The sequence below is a fragment of the Salvelinus fontinalis genome, chromosome 7 (assembly GCF_029448725.1).
Source record: "Salvelinus fontinalis isolate EN_2023a chromosome 7, ASM2944872v1, whole genome shotgun sequence".
NCBI lineage: Eukaryota > Metazoa > Chordata > Actinopteri > Salmoniformes > Salmonidae > Salvelinus > Salvelinus fontinalis.
Window position 1 is genome coordinate 54,268,344 of NC_074671.1, and position 20,305 is coordinate 54,288,648.

The 20,305-nt window shown below is 43.9% G+C and overlaps 2 protein-coding genes across 3 annotated transcripts; both read right to left on the reverse strand.

Annotated features, from left to right (window-relative positions):
• Nucleotides 1-693: 693 nt before the first annotated feature.
• On the reverse strand, nt 694-7,192 carry LOC129859713 (transcription factor Sp3-like). 2 transcript variants are annotated; one of them, XM_055929811.1, is made up of 8 exons: nt 7,088-7,192; nt 5,424-5,657; nt 3,606-4,172; nt 3,179-3,340; nt 2,878-3,079; nt 2,566-2,755; nt 2,178-2,374; nt 694-2,065 (listed from the first exon to the last, which is right to left on the reverse strand). In XM_055929811.1, the coding sequence occupies exons 1-8, from the start codon at nt 7,190-7,192 to the stop codon at nt 1,809-1,811; spliced, it is 1,914 nt and encodes a 637-aa protein (XP_055785786.1). In that variant the 3' UTR covers nt 694-1,808. The 2 variants fall into 2 exon arrangements, with proteins under 2 accessions (XP_055785786.1, XP_055785785.1); XM_055929810.1 differs by having other exon boundaries at nt 3,179-3,373.
• Nucleotides 7,193-8,298: 1,106 nt separating this feature from the next.
• LOC129859714 (obg-like ATPase 1) lies at nt 8,299-19,974 on the reverse strand. Its single transcript, XM_055929812.1, has 11 exons — nt 19,666-19,974; nt 18,797-18,894; nt 13,251-13,394; nt 12,967-13,094; nt 12,541-12,716; nt 12,215-12,295; nt 12,003-12,100; nt 11,531-11,671; nt 11,347-11,443; nt 11,134-11,256; nt 8,299-9,521 (listed from the first exon to the last, which is right to left on the reverse strand). Exons 2-11 carry the CDS (start codon nt 18,892-18,894, stop codon nt 9,414-9,416), a joined length of 1,194 nt encoding a protein of 397 aa, XP_055785787.1. The 5' UTR covers nt 19,666-19,974; the 3' UTR covers nt 8,299-9,413.
• Nucleotides 19,975-20,305: the final 331 nt, after the last annotated feature.

The following is a 20,305-nucleotide window of genomic DNA, read 5'->3' on the forward strand; positions in this document are numbered from 1 at the left end:
TTTGATACAACAAAATTATTTATCTAAAGAAAATGGCTTCTATAAACAATGTGAATAGAAGATAATATACATGGAAGTGGATGCTAAGACATGCACATACTGACAGGAAAGATTACAATAACATTTAGAAATAATAATGGCATGATTATTTCCTTTACAATGAGTAGCAACTAGCAAGAGAGTGGGAACATTATAGAATTAGAATGAGTAGAACTGAATATTGCGATTCAGATTCTACCCTTCACCCAGATGTGTGCATTGGATTGGTATAAAAAGGTCTGGAGGAAGTTTCCACCATAATCCACTCCCAATAAATTCCATTTAAATCCATGAGGATGAGTGAACGAGTACACACTTCGGGAGAAGGGTCGAAAATTGGATTCCACTAAATGTCTTGCAGTGAGTGTGTGCTCCGGCGGCCATATTTAATGTACCATTTGAAATGTTCAATGTACTGGTCAGTGAACCTCAACTGTTCCAGAAATGCAAAAATGGCAAGTTCAAAATGTTGCCACCATTTTGGGTGGGCAATTGAGAAATCAAGTTGATTTTCAGACCTGTGTCCTTTAACTCATTTTAATTCCATGGTTAAAAACCAATATGAGATGCTTCCTTCTGACAAGTCCCAGACTAAGCTATTCATAGAAACAGAATATAAAATGTGACTATACAACACAAAAGTGGGGAAAAAACTTTTAAAAAACAAGTTAACTGAAGACACATTTGACTTGAGCAAGCACTGCAAGTGTGCTCGTGTTGGCTAGACTGATGACTCAAACATTCTGCTGTGGGTCAAAGTTTCCTTCAGGCACAGATCTAGGATCAGCTTACCCTCTCCAAATCCTAACCTCAAACATTAAGGGGGTAAAAGCTAAACTGACCCTAGATCAGCATGTAAGGCCAACTTATCACCAAATCAATCCACCCACTAATAACGCTTCACCTGAAACTACAGGGCATGTCACAAGCTTTAATAGCATGAGGTCACATCACTTTCATGGTGTACAGGGCTGGGGGGGGGGGATCTACACAGATAATTATTTTTTTAAATAAAGTTTCCACACAGACATAACTTTATTGGTTAGCAAAGTTTCAATCAATCCAAACATGAATTGATCAGAACATTGTTAACAAATAAAAGGTATGTGTTGGAGAATCAATGTGCAAGCCCAACTCTACCACTACATTACAAAGGCCTGACATTATGCAGATATTGGTTGTTAAACTCCGTCATTTGTGTTTTATAATTTAAAAAAAGTGTTATATCATGGCTATGACAGCATTCACAAGGTCTTAAAAGGGTGTTATGCTTGTCGTTTCAGGTGAAGAATTAATGAAGCCACATGTAGTCTCAATACACAGACACCCACACTCTCTAGAGAAAGCGATTGATGATTCAATATAGTCAATCAATCAATCGCTCTAGAGAGAGGGCTACTACACTTTTCCTATTCCCTGCATCCTAACACAATTACATGATCTGCAAAAGCTTAAAAAACACATGCATCTCCAGCATTTTATACAACAGTATGATACAAAATAAGGCATTTCGTAGTGAGTATTCTTGTTTGCGAGAGTGTGTGTGCATCTTTGTTTGTGTGCACATAGAGACAACATTGAATTTCATTTATTTGCCTGCCTATAAAAAGACTGCAAATAAAAAACAAAGTCATGATAACTCTTACTTAAAATATATATATATATATTTGTCATATATATTTACGTATATATATTCATATATAAAAAAAAAAAGGAGGGGGGGAAGCCCACACGGTCCATGTTTATTGGCCAGTCTATAAGCCACGCCCTCATTCCATGACCTCACCGGGCGCTACGGTAACCAGCTGCAGTGGGATCTCCTGATTGCCTAGGAGGTCGTGGGCACCAGCAGCTGATTGAAGGATGAGGGTGGTTCCGTCTGCTGTGATGATGGTGTCGCTGGGGGGCGGAGACAATGAGGAGGAAGCCAGACCTTTTTTGTTCTGGTGAGTCTTTATATGTTTGGCCAGATGGTCGCTACGCATGAACCTCTTTGAACACTGTGCGCACACAAACTTCTTCTCTCCTGGACAGAGAAATGAAAGGGAGAAAAAGAGGTAGAGAGTGATGAAAGAATAAGTGTGGTGAGGGTTAAGCTTGTGTTATGTAGTGAAGATGGTGTTAGTGTGTATTCCTACCCGTGTGTGTCCGTCTGTGTCTCTGTAGCTCGTCACTCCTGGTAAACCGCTTGCCACAGAACATCCAGTTGCAGACGAAGGGCCGTTCTCCGCTGTGCCATCTGAGGTGAGCCCTGAGGTGAGAAGTCTTACCGTACACCTTCCCACAGCCCACGATGTGACAGATATGCTGCTTCTTCTTACCTAGACTCGACCCTCTGGGAGGAAGGGGTGACAAGAGAGGGTTGGGGTCACACAAAGTCAACTTCTTGCAGTCATTTGAATTTCAATTGTCGTGGTAGAAACTGACCCTACTGAGTATAGAATGTGGTTCGACCACATTAACCCACTGAGCTAAAAGCTAGGATCCACCCTTTTTAAATATATTGTGTGTGTCTTTCCAACCCACCTCCCTCCAGCCTCTTTACAGTTGGGACAGGTGCAGGCGACTCTCCTCAACCTCTTGCCCTCCCCGGTGGACATGTCCATGTCTTCCTCATCCATCTGGACACGCAGGTTGTTGAGGTCACTGGGGTTAAGGGTGGAGTCACCACTCAGCTGCCACTCTTCAGAGTCTGGCTCCTCCTTTATCTGGATGTCTGTGGGGAGAGATAGTTGTGTGTGTGTGTGTGAGAGACAAAGTAAGAAAGAAATAGAAAGATGGAGAGTTTGTGTGTGTGTGTGTGTGCGCATGTGTGAATATACATATGCATGTTCCTACCTGCAGGACTGCCGGCCTCCTCTCCCTGTGTGTATTGAATCCCTGGCTGTCCTATAGAGTTGACTGTAACAGTCTGGAGGTTAGGCAGGGTGATGGATCCTCCCTGACCCATAGAGAGGCCCTGGACTGGGGCTAGAGTCAGCTGCTGGCCCCCCTGGGCCTGAGGGAGCTGGAGGCCCTGCAGAGACTGGACCCCTTGGACCTGAGAGAGCGAGCGCGTTAGAAAGAGTTACACACATGCATGATCCCACACACCTACATACGGTAGTGAAACAGATAAACACACACCCACATAACCTACCTGGAAGGTCTGCCACTGTATCTGTCCTGAAGCAGTGACCGTCTGGGCCTGGATGAGGAAGGTTCCAGGGTTGACTAGTTGGACACTCTGGAGCGTCTGCCCAGACTGGGATAGATCCTGTCCCTGGGCCCCCTGGTTGTCCCCCGACAGCTGTAGGATGGGCTGGGAGAGGGACGAGGCATTAGAGATGGACACCTAGATGAAACAGACTAAATTCAGTCATGGTATTTTTCTCAGCCATGGTCTTAGAACAGTGTCCCGAGGAGGACCTACAGCAACGTACATAGTAATATGATATGACCTGCTGAAGACAAGTTAAACAAGACTAGTAACTTTTTTCCTATATCATGGCTCACTGTAATATGACTGTTATGTGGTGTAGGGCGCTGGGAATAAAGCCTAGGGAATTCTATGTCATATGACTGACCTGTATTTGCTGCAGGTGGTTGTGGGAGTTGTAGTTCTCTGAGGATGGGTCTGAAACCCCGGCAGACACAGCAGTAGCTTGGGTCAGAACCCCCGTCCCGTCGATGGTCTCGGGCAGCTGGGATGATGAGGTTGTTGGCACATAGAGGTCTGGGTTACCGTTAGCTTCACTAACTAGGGTCACTAGCTGTTTGGCTGCACCTTCCTGCCCCTCCAGCGCTTGGGAGCCCATGATCAGCTGACCATCGGTTGTTGTTGCTATGGGAACCGTCTGAGCGCCGGCAAGCCCTAGTGATTCGAGGTCTATGCTGTTGATAGGGAGGAAAGTTATGTTACCCCCCGACAGCCCCATGGGAACCGCGCCGCTATAGGTCGTGCCCCCAGCCAATGACACGCCCTGAATCTGCTGCATATGCCCAGCCTGCGTTAGGAGGTCAGAGGTTGTCGTCGTGGCGATGCTGATTCCGATATTGCCGTGGCTACCGTCCTGGATGAGCTGGATTTGACCCGAGCCATCGTCCAATCCTTGCGCAGAGAAGCCTGCCAGAGTTCCATCTGAGTTGTGGATCTGAGGGATGACATAGAAGAGATAGTTCAGCATTTGTGTGTAGAGAATATTGTGTGTAAAGGCTAACATGATAATCGACCTGGTACTGGATATTCCGCTAACAGAGGTGCGTGTGTGCAAGTGCATGTGTGTGAGTGTACCTGCAGATATGCTTGTGTACACACACACTACATGGCCAAAGGTATGTGTCCACCTGCTCGTCAAACATCTCATTCTAAAATCATGGGCATTCATACGGAGTGGGTTCACCCCTTGCTGCTACAACAGCCTCCACTCTTCTGGAAAGGCTTTCTACCAGATGTTGTAACTTTGCTGCAGTTTCAGCCATAAGAGCATTAGTGAGTTCGGCACTGATGTTAGGCGATTAGCCCTGGCTCGCAGTCGGCGTTCCAATTCATCCCAAAGGTGTTCGTGGGGAGTTGAGGTCAGGGCTCTGTGCAGGCCAGTCAAGTTCTTCGACACCAATCTCTGTATGGACCTCGCTTTGTGCACGGGGGCTTTGTCATGCTGAAACAGGAAAGGGCCTTCCCCAAACTTACCACAAAGCTGGAAGCACAGAATTGCCTAGAATGTCATCATATGCTGCAGCGTTGATTTCCCTTCACTGGAACTAAGGGGCCTAGTCTGAACCATGAAAAACATCCCCAGACCATTATTCCTCCTCCTCCAAACTTTACAGTTGGCACTATGTATTCGGGCAGGTAGCGCTCTCCTGGCATCAGTCAAACCCTGATTTGTCCGTCAGACTGCCAGATGGTGAAGCGTGATTCATCCCTCCAGAGAACCAGTTTCCATTGCTCCAAGGTCCAATAGCGGTGAGCTTTACACCACTCCAGCAGACACTTGGCACTGCGCATGGTGATCTTAGACACGTGTGCGTGCGGCTGCTCGGACATGGAAACCCATTTCATGAAGCTCCCGACGAACAGATCGTGTGCTGACGTTGCTTCCAAAGGTAGTTTGGAACTCGGTAGTGAGTGTTGCAACCGAGGACAGACCATTTTTACAGTTGACTGGGGCAACTCTAGTAGGGCAGAAATTTGACAAACTGACTTGTTGGAAAGATGACATCCCATGACGGTGCCACGTTGAAAGTCACTGAGCTCTTCAGTACGGGTCATTCTACTGACAATGTTTGTCTATGGAGATTGTATGGCGGTGTGCTCGATTTTAACAACAGGTGTGGCTGAAATAGCCGAATTCACTAATTTGAAGGGATGTCCACATACTTTTGTGTATATAGTACACTACCTGGTATTGTATGCTGGACACTCCGTTGGCTGAGCCGTCATTGCCAGATGCTGTGACGTAGATGGGCTGACTGTCCATGTTCCCGATCGGGAGAACATACTGGCCGTTAGAGGTCATCATGCCAGAGTTAGGAATGTGGACGACTCCCTGCTGCGCATCCTTCCCTGTAGAGACCGGGGTTAACAACTCCCAACGGTCTGAACCTGTTAGTTGGATGGCGGTCATGTCTGTGGTCTGACAGAGAGAAGACACACATTCATAAATTATTACTCCGATTCACTGTTGCGGAATGCAAAAAGTTGATCTAGTTACAGACGGCATTGGTCATAAGTCTTACGCTGTTACATTGTAGTTCACAAAGAATATGAAGCAAAAATATTGATTTGGAAATGACAATTCTGTACAATCTGAGACGAGAGCTAGATGTAGAGACAGATACCAGGGTGCAGGCTCCACGCTGTGAATAGGGCAAAATGACATGCAGTATGATTTGATATCACAATATAGTGTCAGCAGACAAGACAATTATTGTGGATCTTGTTAAAATAGATATCCAATATTATAGGTCTCTACTAGTAATAATACAGTAGTATCAAGACATTTCACTTAATAAGGGAAAATTACAAATCAACCATGAACCTAAATATTTCTGAATCCGCTATACAGTCTATGGTTTAGCTAAGTGGTTTGATAAGAAAGTATCCAAACTTCCTCAAGCATGTAACGCACCTACCCAATTCAGCGCCTATTGACGAGTAGAGTTTTGTTAAGAGCCCCGACGATAGTCTAAACATTAACACGCATCGCTTGCGGTATGTTTTTTCATATCAGGAATACTTTTGTATTTTTTTTTTTTAACAAATGGTTAAATTACTACACACCTGTTATAGGATTTGTGTTCCCACACGGCCTTATCTCCATGTTACATCGCTTGTTTACAAAGACAGAAGAGACACAGGCGGCCACGAACACATGTGTATGCAAAACTGGAGATGAAGTGTAGTTCATCAACTGGAGACAGCTTGTTGAGCTGTGCAAAACTGCTAGTTAGTATATTTTTTATTTGAAAGACAATTTCACGCTGATATGAAAGATAAGGCGGATATTAGCATATGTTTTGAAAAACAATTTGAAAGCAATTATTGGCTTTTCTAAATGTTAAAACACAGCAACGGAATTGTAATTCACATGGAGCCAAACAGTCTACATAGGGAGAAGGGTTCTCGAGAGCTAGTCACCACAACTAGACAAAAAACATCTAAGAGCCATCTATCATCCAACGAATAGAGCTAGAGTGGCTAGACAAAATACGTAATCGCTACAACATGAGCGTGGGGAGATATTTTGTAGTCCGGTGCACAGATTCCCACGTTCTCTGTTCGGTTTCCCCACTCACCCCTCCTTTCCCCACTGTACCCCTTTAGCCCCAGGTAGACGAGCTAAATATCGGCGACCTGACCAAGTGACGGGCTGTGTCCTACCCACTATGGGCGGGTTCTAGAGGGGTAAAGTGGGTGGCCGTTATAGCGGGGAACACAGCGGCGGAAGTATACTAGCTTTACACCCCTGCAACATTTAAAACGTGTGAACTTCTAGCTAGCTAAAAACACCACACAGTAGTAGCTCGGAGGAGTCGAAATACGAGATAGAAAATGTTGGGGTACCTGGTTTTCCGAGGCTCCGCCGTGTTGTAGGAATTCGCTTTGACTGCCTTCCACGTCCGCGGTAGCCATTTCCTCTTGTTTCAAACGTTGCTCTGGCGCTAGCATGGAGAGATAGGAAAATTGAGCAAAACACTACATTTCTCACAGCTTGCCGCTCCTAAAATGCTGCAAAGAGACAACAAACTTCAGTCGATGAAGAATAAACGGCAAACCCTAACTTTGCGACAATGTTTCAAGGCGGATTTCGACACAGATTGAATGTTTACTTTTGTTAACTAGCTAACTACCTAGCATAGGTCTCCTGCAAAAGATTAAAAGCCATAGCTAGCCTGCTTTGCTATCGGTTGTAACGTACAAACTCACCGGTTGGTTGTATGCTTCGATGGGTTAAATGTTATGTACCAGTCATATCGTGAATGGTAATAATCGAAAGATTATCTGATCAACTAAACTCCGAACATGATTATCTTTTATCAAAGGCGGGCTTGTGTTGATCGGTGAATTCGGGTCGATTTTTTCTATTTTGATTGACAGTGAGGGAAACACAAAAAGGGGGGGCGCTAACAAGAACGTAACAGGAAGTCCCGCCGTTCTTCTCAAAATTGATTGGTTAGCTCTGGGGTTTTGTGAGACTTCTATGGCCAAGCGATATGTCCGTGAATTTTATGGGTTATCGGTTTCCTGTTTGTTTTTAAAGAACCTCATATCTGGGAATCTATGGTTGAAATTAAAGAGCCGGAAGTGTTGGGAAAATGGCCAAAATGTAATTGCAACACCGTTTAAGTTACAATATTTTTCGTATTAATGTATCCGCATATTCACCTTGTTAGGTTAGTTGGCTAACATTGCAGCTAAGCTCCGTTATCTTTAAGTGCAGTGATCGTGAACATCTTGGCTAGATTGTTCTGTGAGGCTGCCAGCCAGATGTTGCTCATTGCCTCTGCTTTTTGTAAGGAACTGCTTCAGTTATGCTGAAAATGTTCAAGAGTATGTGCTGGGAAATAGTCATTGCAACAAAGAATATTTTTGGCATGAACCAAGACGCAGACTCGTATGCACAGAACCTGTCACTGTGCATGTAATCTATTTTGCAGTATCAACCTGTTCCCCCAGCCTGTTACAAGCATCCCCATCCACTTCAAAATACAACACACACCCCGCCAGCACATGCACCTGAACACCCATCAATTAAAACACATTTGAACACAAACTGAATCTGTTGTCTTGTTTTATTGAGTGTATTGTTGACCCATATTGTGGTTGCAGTACATGCGTTTCCATGAAAATGCTTGTGTCAGGCCCGAGCCCAGTTGCACAAAACATCTTATAATTTCCCCTTACCTAAGGGAATTGGAGTGTTGCATAGAGTCCCTCAAACGTTTTCCTTAGGTAAGGGCATACTTAAAGGGGTTTTATGGTAGTTTGAAGGCATGTACTGTATGGCAGAAAGAGTGTCTGGTTACCATGGAGACAACCTGATTCACTGAGTCTCAGAGATTGTGATCTCCCTCCCAAAAATGCAAACTAGAACAACACATTGATTCAGAAGATTAAACATTTATTTTAGTAACTTGTTTAATTTCTAGCACGTCAAGCTAACTTACAGAGTAGGTAGCTGGTTAGCCATCTAGCTTTGTAGCCATGGATTGTGCACATTCCATTGTTTAGCTAAGTAGCTATCTAGCTAGTTGATGTTTCCCTTTCGGGGGCCAGAACAAATGAAAGCAATATTCACCTCCACAAATATGAACGTGGCCAGGGGTGTCAGAAGACTGATTTATATCTTCCTCTTATTCACAATGTTGCAGCAATGTCTTGTGTGAGGTGGGCAAAGATATATATTTCATATAATAGTGTATTATATGAAATATATGTAGGAAATATATATTATTTGAAATATATATGTAGGTGCGATAATCAGGGTCTAAAGCCTTCTCTCTGGCACCAGGGCAGATTTTGTATGGTGTGGCAAATACGGAAGTCACGTCGGTGGTTTCTGGTCAGGCACGGTCAGAGATGCCTACTTTACTTAAAATAATAATAAATGGTCCCTCCTTGTTCCAATCAGTCCTGACTAGGGCCAGAAGTTTTTCCTGACCAAATAAACTGACCAGGAAACACTTCAGGACCTGGTACTGACCTCAATGGTTGCAGTGTGCACTCGATTTTCATCCTACCATACATCGAATTTATCAATCATTCTAATTCTATCGTCACATTCATAATACCAGGGAGAGGGGAGAAAATCAGCAGACACTGCGGCCCTCGAGGACAAAATTACGGTACACAAGAACCCTGTGTTATTGTACTGGTCGCGTTGGTCCCATCACTTCTTCGCTGCCTTGGGTGCATTGGGTGTGTTGAATTTGAAAAATATAATGTCTCCGTCCTCCACGATGTAGTTCCTGCCCAGCTGCCTGTACTTCCCAGCAGCCTACGGGACAAATCAAACCAGAAAAACTTTATTGACAGTATACAAAGTAATTTAGCAAGTTTCAAGTTAATGTCACGTGCAAAAGTACAGTGATATGCCTTTCTTGCAAACTCTAAACCCAACAATGCAGTGATCAATAGCAATGTAGTACTAAAGAATAACAAGGTAGAACAAACACACACAAATAAAAATAAGAACACAAGAAAGTAAGAAGCTATATACAGGGTCAGTTCCAATACCATATTTACAATGTGCAGGGATACTGGAGCGACAGAGGTAGATATGTATATGGGTAAGGTGACTAGGCATCAGGATGTATGATAGAGTAGCAGCAGCATAAATTAAGATTGTGTGTGTGTGTATATAGAGTCAGTATAAATGTTGTGTGTGTGTTGGAGAGTCAGTGTGCGTGAGTGTGTATAGGAAAAAATACAAGGGTCAACTCAGAGTCTGTGTAGCCATTTTGTTAGCTATTTAGCAGTCTTATGGCTTGGGGATAGAAGCTGTTCAGGAGCCTGTAGGTGTCAGACTTGATGCACCGGTACCACTTGCCATGCGGAAGCAGAGAGAACAGTCTATGGCTTGGGTGGTTGGAGTCTAACGATTTACCGGGCCTTCCTTTCACACCATCTCATATAGAGGTCCTGGATGGCAGGAAGCTCGGCCCCAGTGATGTACCGTGCTGTCCGCACCCCCCTCTGTAGAGCCATAGGATCAAGGGTGGTGTTGTTGCCATACCTAGCAGTGATGCAGCCAGTTAAGATGCTCTCAATGGTGCAGCTGTAGAACTTTGAGGATTTGAGGGCCCATGCCAAACTTTTCAACCTCCTGGGGGGGGGGGGCTTCTTCATGACTGCGCGTGTGTGTGGGCCAGAACTTGAAGCTCTCGACCCGCTACACTGCAGCCCTGTCGATGTGGATGGGGGCGTGCTTGCGCTCGAGTCAGAATACCATTTGTTGTTGGAGGCACACCCCTCCCACCCTCACAATTTCCATGAATCTACTGTCCTATCTACTCAGTGAATGGAGAATTCATTGAGTTGAATAGCCATGGGGGGGTATCTTGTCCAAAAGCAATGTTTCAGAAAAGTAGAGAATATTGCAGTTACAAGAGACTCGTTGGAAGCAAATCCGCAATCAAAATGTCATTCATTTTATTATCAAGTGACAGTACATTGGCCAACAGAAGGGAGGGAAATATTGGCCGTTTCCCCTTCGCCTTATTCTCACCGGGATTCCCCCTCTGTAAAACCAATGTTCCCCTTGGTTACCCGGAAAATTGGGGTGGAATTACAGAAAGAGCCCACGGCAGATGAGTCAAAATTGAAGCCGGAATTGGGATAAGTAACTGCTGATATGAGGTTATTGTTGTTTATAAGAAACGATAATGGATACACTATGTGAAAATAAAGGAAAAATAAACACAAAGTAGCAAAGTTGGGAGTAGCAAAGAGCTCGCAAAACAGATGTCATCCAATACAGCGCCATCTTTATCAGATGGTCTTATAAGGATAAGAGCAGACAAAATACTTTTGACAAGTACTTATGGCATGCCATCTACACCCATGACACAGTAAATCTTTCTCTCAGCCTCACACAAGTACACACACACCTTGACCGCATTCTCAGTGCCCTCTTCTTTGAAGTCCTGGAACTTCATGACCTCTGCCATGATGAAACCTTTCTCAAAGTCAGTGTGGATCTTCCCTGCCGCCTGGGGCGCCTTGCTGCCTTTCTGTAGTACAGAGAGGAGTAATACATAACGCTTTGATAGTCACACCCACACCTCATTGTGGGAGAGATAACCAAACTGTGTGTCTCTTACCCTGACAGTCCACGCTCTAACCTCGTCTGGTCCCGCTGTGAAGAAATATTCCAACTGCAGAGCTGCATAGCCCGTCTTAATGATCTTAGTTAGTACACTGCAATACACAAACGCACAGTTATTAAGGTAACTGTTTGCAATATCATAAATGTGTTCATTGTGTTTGATCTGTCCCTGTGTGTACCTCTGAGTCTTCGCCTCCTCACAGTATTTGTCCTTCTCCTCGTCGGTCATGTCCTGTAGTTTGGCCTCAAGACCTCCACTCACTGGTATGACCATAGCTCCTGGGTCATGGGCATCGACCCACTCCTTTATCTTAATCAGCCTGGGAGAGAATGTATATTTAAGAGAAAACAATCCTGTGTATATACATTGAGAAAAAATCCTCTATATTAGAAAAACAAAGTTGATTTTTGATTGAAGCTGCTCTTTAATAAACCAAACATTATCAGGGTTTTTGGCGCATACAAAACTGTCAGTGTTAATTTTGCATAAAATGCCACAATCACAAAATAAACCCCTACTGCAAGCAAAGTTCAGATCCTCAACAAGTAGCATTTCAGCTCCTCAGATAATGGTTGCCAGGCATCACAACCCAAATAATGTAAGATTCAGAAAGACAGGAAATAAGGAATTATGAAAGAGAACCCACTGACCACTTGTTCTTTTTCCTGATGTAGTCCTTCTCTGAGAGGTTGACCAGGTAGATCATGGGCTTGGACGTGAGGAACAGGTATTTGTTCAGCACATCGATCTGCATACACACACACACAACACACTGGGTTATGTGTGTGTGCTGGTATACAGGCCCCTGCAACTAATGGTACTCTGCTCCCTCTCTTTTGTGAGAACACACACATAGTCGTACCTCTTTCTCATTCCAGTCATTGTAGAAGCGAACATGTTTCTTCTCCTCCGAAATCCAGTTCTTTACCTTCAACATGATGTCCTGAGTGAGGGATGAGGGAAGAAGGGAATGAAAGGGGAGAACATGAGTAAACAAATGCTGAATTCTGATTTTATCCGTGGCCCGTTCTCCCTAGGCACACCTGTGGGTCTCAAACAATCTATGAGAGGACATGGAAAAGTGTTTCAAGCGCTTAAATCAAGCACGCACACACAGCTTCGGACCTCAGTCTCAGACCCAATAGGACACTCATCAACCACCCCACTCCACACACACACTCTACTCACGTATTCAGGTTTGAGTTTCTTGTCTCCTCCTCTGACAGCGGTCTTCTCCAACTTATCTATGATTGGTCCAAGAGACTCCTCATCCTTCAGCCGTAGCTCCTCATGGATTATCTCAATGTCCCTCACTGGGTCCACATTACCCTCCACATGGATGATGTCCTCATCCTCAAACGCACCTACACACACAGAAACACACAATTATATGTCCAGGTTACGTAATGGTGCTAGACATCACAAAGCTGCTAAAATAGGAATTGAGTATATTGTTCATGCACATCTAAACTGTGTTAGCATCGAGTAGCTGTGAGGGCCCCATTGAGAATGGAAGCTCCACATGCTTGCTGTTTTAATGAGGATTTGGCATTACAAATGTACACCAGGATTACAGTGTATGTGTGTGCGTTTCTGCGAGTGTGTTAAACTCACGTGTCATGTGGAAGATGCCGTCGCAGGCACTAATGTGAGACAGGAAGGCGTTGCCCAGTCCTTGTCCAGCGTGAGCGCCTTTCACCAGCCCAGCTATGTCCACCACATTCAGAAACGCTGGGACTTTACTGTCAAATGAGAAAGAGATGGCGAAGTTACACACACACACAAACTTGATGTACAGAGCGTTTACTCATACATACATTTCCAAGGCTTGTGGAAGGTGCAGAAGTAGTTGTAACATTCTACATGAATGTGCACTCTGCTCACAAACTCAACCCTACCTGAGGGGCTTGTGGAAGGTGCAGAGGTAGTCATAGCGTTCGTCAGGGATGGGTACTCTGCTCTCGTTGGGGTCGATAGTGCAGAAGGGAAAATTCTCTGCTGCGGCCTGGCTCTTGGTCAGCACATTGAAGAATGTTGACTTCCTGTAGACAAAAATGGTAAGACAAAGTTTGTCACTATTCTACAGCCCAAGACATCTGCATGGTAAGGTCTTCTGAACAACCAAAGCAGATACTGTTGTCTTATTCGCACTGTACTGACATGCAGCCAGCACAGTACAGGTTGGGTTGGCCCTAGGGTTGCAAAGGGTCAGAAACTTTCCGGTAAATTTACGGAAATCTTCCATGGGAAGTTAAGCCCGAGAATTTGGGGAATTTTGCTTACATTCATCAAAAAAAGTTAGCTTACAACATTGAACCTTTTTTTGTGGGATACACAAGGCAATTATAGGTTTTGTGGCTTATTTTGGTTAAACTATCCCCAATTCAATGGAATTTCAACCCTCTGCATGCACAGTGCATTCTTCCATCACATGTACAGCTGATGTCAAGATCTTGCACACTAATGAGATGCTATTGAGCCCATACTACTACACTGTCTGAGCCAAGGACTACATGCTTCCTGGTAAGTTTTGATTACAATACTGGATGGGGTGAGAATATTTTATATGACATACCAGATTTTTTGTTAACTAGTAAATAGTAGCCTACAGCAAAGTGTATTTAAATAATTTCTAACAATTTCTGCTAGGTAGTTTTTGCTACCATGTGGGTTTTAGCTTGCTTGAGCCTGTTAACTAAGGAGTGTTAATTCACTGGTTTCCATACACGTTTAATTTTAAAACATTTATCTTACAATGGAGTTGCTTAATCTAACTGCTTAACTATTTATCTGTACATGGAACTGTATTTGTTTTTTAAACATTTTTCCCCCTAATCTTTACAGGAAAATCTGATGTGTGGAGACATTTCACTGCAGCTAATGTATAAGGAAAATCGGTGTACATTTGCAAATACTGTGTTAAATCATATGTGAAGAATGCAACAAAGATGCCAAGTGCAAAAAGTTCCCTCAGCGCTCACAACAAGCAACCTCTGACAAAAGTCCCTCTACTTCTATTCGAGGTGAAAATGATGAATCAGACACCTTATTGATAGCAACATCTCATGGTCCTCCTGGAATCAGAAGTGTTTTTGACTCAATGGAGGAACGTAGTCAGAGAAATGCTGATGAATGTCTTAATCGAGCTGTGTATGTAACTGGTTCACCTCTGATGCTCACATGCCATGTGTATTTGAAGAGATTTCTGAATGTTCTTCACCCAGAATGCACCCCTCCAACCAGACATGCTTTATCTACTCATATGCTAGGTGCAGATTTCAACAGAGTTCAAGTGAAGGTCAAGCAAATCATAGAGAAAGCAGACTGTATTGCAATCATCTCTGATGGGTGGTCGAATGTTCGTGGGCAAGGAATAATTAACAACCTCATCTCCACCCCTCAACCAGTATTATACAAGAGTACAGACACAAGGGACAACAAACACACCGGTCTCTACATTGCAGATGAGCTGAAGTCAGTCATCAACGACCTTGGACCACAGAAGGTATTTGCACTGGTGACAGACACTGCTACGAACATGAAGGCTGCTTGGTCTAAAGTGGAGGAGTCCTACCCTCACATCACACCTTTTGGCTGTGCTGCTCATACATTGAATATGCTCCTCAAGAACATCATGGCACTGAAAACAATGGATACACTCTACAAGAGAGCAAAGGAAATGGTTAGGTATGTGAAGGGTCATCAAATTATAGCAGCAATCTACCTCACCAAGCAAAGTGAGAAGAATAAGAGCACCACATTGAAGCTGCCCAGCACCACCCGTTGAGGTGGTGTCGTCATCATGTTTGACAGTCTCCTGGAGGGGAAGGAGTCTCTACAAGAAATGTCAATATCACAGTCTGCCGATATGGACAGCCACATCAAGAGGATCCTCCTGGATTATGTATTTTGGGAGAGTGGTAAGCAGCCTGAAACCTATAGCAGTAGCCATTGCATAGATTGAGGGAGACAATGCCATCCTGTCTAATGTTCAGACTGCATGCAGATGTAAGAGAAAAAATCTGTACTGCCCTGCCCACTTCACTGTTGCTCCAAGCAGAGGAAACTGCAGTTCTGAAACACATCAAAAAGTGTGAAGACTTCTGCCAAGTATGCTGGCAAGAGCATCCTGTCCGGTGCAGAGATAAACAAGGCCAATGGTGTCATCACTACCGTGCCTTGCCACCTTGGTCTGGATGAGAGCAAGGTTCTTGGCAGTCTGGTGAAGTACACTTCCAAGCAAGGGCTTTGGGATGAAGATGCAATATGTCAGTCGTGCCAACATATCTCATCAGCCACCTGGTGGAAGGGACTTTGTGGATATGAGGCTCTTTCCCCCGTTGCCTCCATCATCATCATCCTCAATCCCACCAACATCAGCCGCCTCAGAGTGCAACTGGTCCTTGTTTGGGAATACACACATTAAAACACGCAACAGGCTGACCGATACAAGGGTTGAAATATTGGTGGCCATCCAGGCAAATTTGAGGCTTTTTGAGCCTGACAACGAGCCATCCTCAACAAGGTTGGAAAGTGACAGTGAAGATGAGGCCTCAGAGTAATGTTCAAGAGTTGGACATTGAGGAGGTCCAGGGAGAAGACATGGAAGCCTGAGAGGAAGACAACCAAAGCTTTAGTTTCTAGACTATAATTTTACAGATGTATGTTGAAAATGTTTTTGGGAGATGCGATGTACCATTGGGGATCATACAATATTCCCTTCCTTTTGTTGTTTAGCGAAATCGCCCCATGTGAAGAGTCAACTCATTTAATTAAAGTTCAATTCGTAACTAAATAGTTTTTTGTTTTTATTTCTATTGGAAGGATTTAATCATTTGCAATTAAGTATTTTTTGTATTACCTTTATTTAACCATGTAGGCCAGTTGAGAACAAGTTCTCATTTACAACTGCGACTTGGCCAAGATAAAGCAAAGCAGTGCGACAAAAACCAAACATACAGTCAATAACACAATAGAAAAATCTATGTACAGTGTGTGCAAATGTAGAAGATTAGGGCAATAAATAGGCCATAGAGGCAACATAATTACAATTTAGCATTAACACTGGAGTGATAGATGTGCAGATGATGATGTGCAAGTAGACCCCCTCCAGCCCCCAGCTGTGCCCTGGATACCATATGTGAATTGATCGCCCCCCATCTATCTTCAGAGTTCATACAGTTAGGTGACCTAAACTGGGACATGCTCAACACCACGGCCGTCCAACAATCTAAGCTAGATGCCCTCAATCTCACACAAATTATCAAGGAACCTACCAGATACAAACCGAAATCCGTAACCATGGACACCCTCTTAGATATCATCCTGATCAACTTGCCCTCAAGTCTTCAACCAGGATCTCAGCGATCACTGCCTCATTGCCTGCGTCCGTAATGGGTCCGCGGTCAAACGACCACCCCTCATCACTGTCAAACGCTCCCTAAAATACTTCAGCGAGAAGGCCTTTCTAACCGACCTGGCCCGAGTATCCAGGAAGGATATTGACCTCATCCCGTCAGTAGAGGATGCCTGGTTGCTCTTCAAAAGTGCTTTCCTCTTTATCTTAAATAAGCATGCCCCATTCAAAAAATGTAGAACTAAGAACAGACATAGCCCTTGTCTCACCCCAGACCAGCACAAAAACATCCTGTGGCTTTCTGAATTAGCATCGAATAGCCCCCGCGATATGCAACTTTTCAGGGAAGTCAGGAACCAATATACTCAGAAATGATCGATTATCATAGATTTATCGGTGGTGACAGTGTTTCCTAGCCTCAGTGCAGAGGGCAGCTGAGAGGAGGTGCTCTTATTCTCCATGGACTTCAGTGTCCCAAAACTTTTTGGAATTAGTGCTACAGGATGCAAATTTCTTTTTGAAAAAGCTAGCCTTAGCTTTCCTAACTGACTGTGTATATTGGTTCCTGATTTCCCTGAAAAGTTGCATATCGCTAGTTGATGCTAATGCATAACGCCACAGGATGTTTTTGTGGTGGTCAAGGGCAGTCAAGTCTGGGGTGAAACAAGGGCTATATCTGTTCTTAGTTTACATTTTTTGAATGGGGCATGCTTATTTAAGATGGTGAGGAAAGCACTTTTAAAGAGCAACCAGGCATCCTCTACTGACGGGATGAGGTCAATATCCTTCCAGGATACCCGGGCCAGGTCGATAACAAAGGCCTGCTCGCTGAAGTGTTTTAGAGAGCGTTTGACAGTGATGAGGGGTGGTCGTTTGACCGTGGACCCATTACGGACGCAGGCAATGAGGCAGTGATCGCTGAGATCCTGGTTGAAGACAGCAGAGGTATATTTAGAGGGCAAGTTGGTCAGGATGATATCTATTAGGGTGCCCATGGTTACGGATTTAGGGTTGTACCTGGTAGGTTCGTACCTGGTAGGTTCCTTGATAATTTGTGTGAGATTGAGGGCATCTAACTTAGATTGTAGGATGGCCGGGGTGTTTAGCATATCCCAGTTTAGGTCACCTAACAGTACGAACTCTGAAGATAGATGGGGGGCAATCAATTCACATTTGGTGTCCAGGGCACAGCTGGGGGCTGAGGAGGGTCTATAACAAGCGACAATGGTGAGACTTATTTCTGGAAAGGTGGATTTTTAAAAGTAGAAGCTCGAATTGTTTGGGCACAGACCTGGATAGTATGACAGAACTCTGCAGGCTATCTCTGCAGTAGATTGCAACTCCGCCCCTTTTGGCAGTTCTATCTTGTCGGAAAATGTTGTAGCCGGGGATGGAAATTTCAGGATTTTTGGTAGTCTTCCTAAGCCAGGATTCAGACACGGCTAACACATCAGGGTTGGCGGAGTGTGCTAAAGCAGTGAATAAAACATATTTAGGGAGGAGGCTTCTGATGTTAACATGCATGAAACCAAGGCTTTTACGGCTACACAAGTCAACAAATGAGAGCGCCTGGGGAATGGGATTGGTGCTGGGAGCTGCGGGGCCTGGATTAACCTCTACATCACCAGAGGAACAGAGAAGGAGTAGGATAAGGGTACGGCTAAAGGCTATAAGAACTGGTGGTCTAATGCGTTCGGAACAGAGAGTAAAAGGAGCAGATTTCTGGGCGTGGAAGAATAGATTCAAGGCATAGTGTACAGACAAAGGTATGGTAGGATGTGAGTACAGTGGAGGTAAACCTAGGCATTGAGTGACGATGTCTACTTATGAAAAGGTAAAATATTTATGTTTGTCTCCATATGATATGGTAAATATATCCAAAGCAAAAAACATCTACATTTAAATGGTATTAATATTAAATTTGCATATATTTCCATTAATTCCCATATATTCCCACAAAGTTTCCTCCTCTGAATATTCCCCAAAATATGCAACCCTAGTTGGCCCTATAGTGTGAATCATGCTAATGATTCTCCAAACCCTACTTTACAACTATGGGCAACTACTGAATTGTAGTCATGTCCATACCCAACATTCGGCAATCCCACAATCCCAATCTTCAAAGAAGTGCCGAAACGTCCAATCAGTGGGGGTTGTTTTGGTCCTTCTCCCTTCTTTGGAGGCATCTGCAACAGCAACAAAACATTTAGCAACAGAAATTAAACAATTCACAGCTCTTGAAACAAACAACTAAATTATGGGACATGCTTAATATTAACATATTTTTACATGGCAGACAATTCTACCAGGCTTAACTCACAGCCCAGGGGTCAATTTCGTAAACCGTGTGCATATTGTTCCCTTTTACTCTGACATCGACCTGTCACTAGTTTTTGTACTTATTACAATGGCTTACTACATTAGCAAGGCTGGGTTCGCATAACATTCAAGGCTGGGTTCGCAATGCCACACATTGCCTTGAATTAGACCCCAACCTGTATAGTTGCGTCTGGAATACTGCTGGCAAAGAATACAGACCGCAATCTATACCCTGCGATGACTTGTCACATAACTACCGAGCTAATAGTCATTTATCTTGGATAGCTTCCCGGTTTCATGTCGCTGGCTCAACACCTAGCTAGCTAACTACTCAAGTTGACACAAACGACAACCTAATTTGAAAAGACAGACGTGCCAGTTGGAGCAGCTAACCAACTGCATAGCTAGCTGGCAGCTAACTAGCAAACAGGCTAAAACACATGTGGAGAAGCTAGCTAGCTAGTACGGAATGGTCCTGAGCTCCATTCATTCTGCTTGTCAGCATGCTAACTTACCTAGCCAACTAGCTAGCTATGTCAAATAACGTTGTTGTTTATTAAAATACAACTAACCATTTTCGCAAGGTCGAATATATAACCAAACAAGGGTGTATTTAACGAGCTATATGCTCATATTACCTTGATTTCGGTCTCTTTTTGGGCAGCTATCTACAAAAATGGATTCGTTCGGAATTTGTTCACACTGCTCCACAGCTAACGAAACTAGAAAAGGGTCGTCACTAGTTACCACAGCCACAAAGTCAAAACCCATTAATTTAATTTCCTTAAAATATGATTTTCATCTTAGCAGTATGGTTAACCTTATGCGTAAACTTAAATTAAAACCCAAAATATATATTTTTTTTCACATTTTTTTTACGATATGGTCAATTTTGACTTTGTGGCTGTTCTATATAGTGGAAACCCTAGAAAAGAGACAGCAATCGGAAGTGTTTTGTGTCTCCGCATTCTCAATGGACGAAACCCTATGAACACGTAAAGCGAAAAACGGAGAGAAACGTCGACACGTTTGCAGTGTGACGTAATTGATTCAACATCGATCAGCCCGCGCGGTGGCGGTAATGCAATATAATATTGGATGCCAACCGCTGTTAAACCCCAACGAAGAAGATCAGTCCGAGAGGTTTCCTTCATTGACACCTAAACGAGGCCAGATATACCTAACCTGTTACACTTTCTTTGGCAACGTAAACATGTTTCCAATGCCATTAAAGCCCTTTGAAGTGAGTCGATCCCTTTGAGGAGATGGGGAAATGGG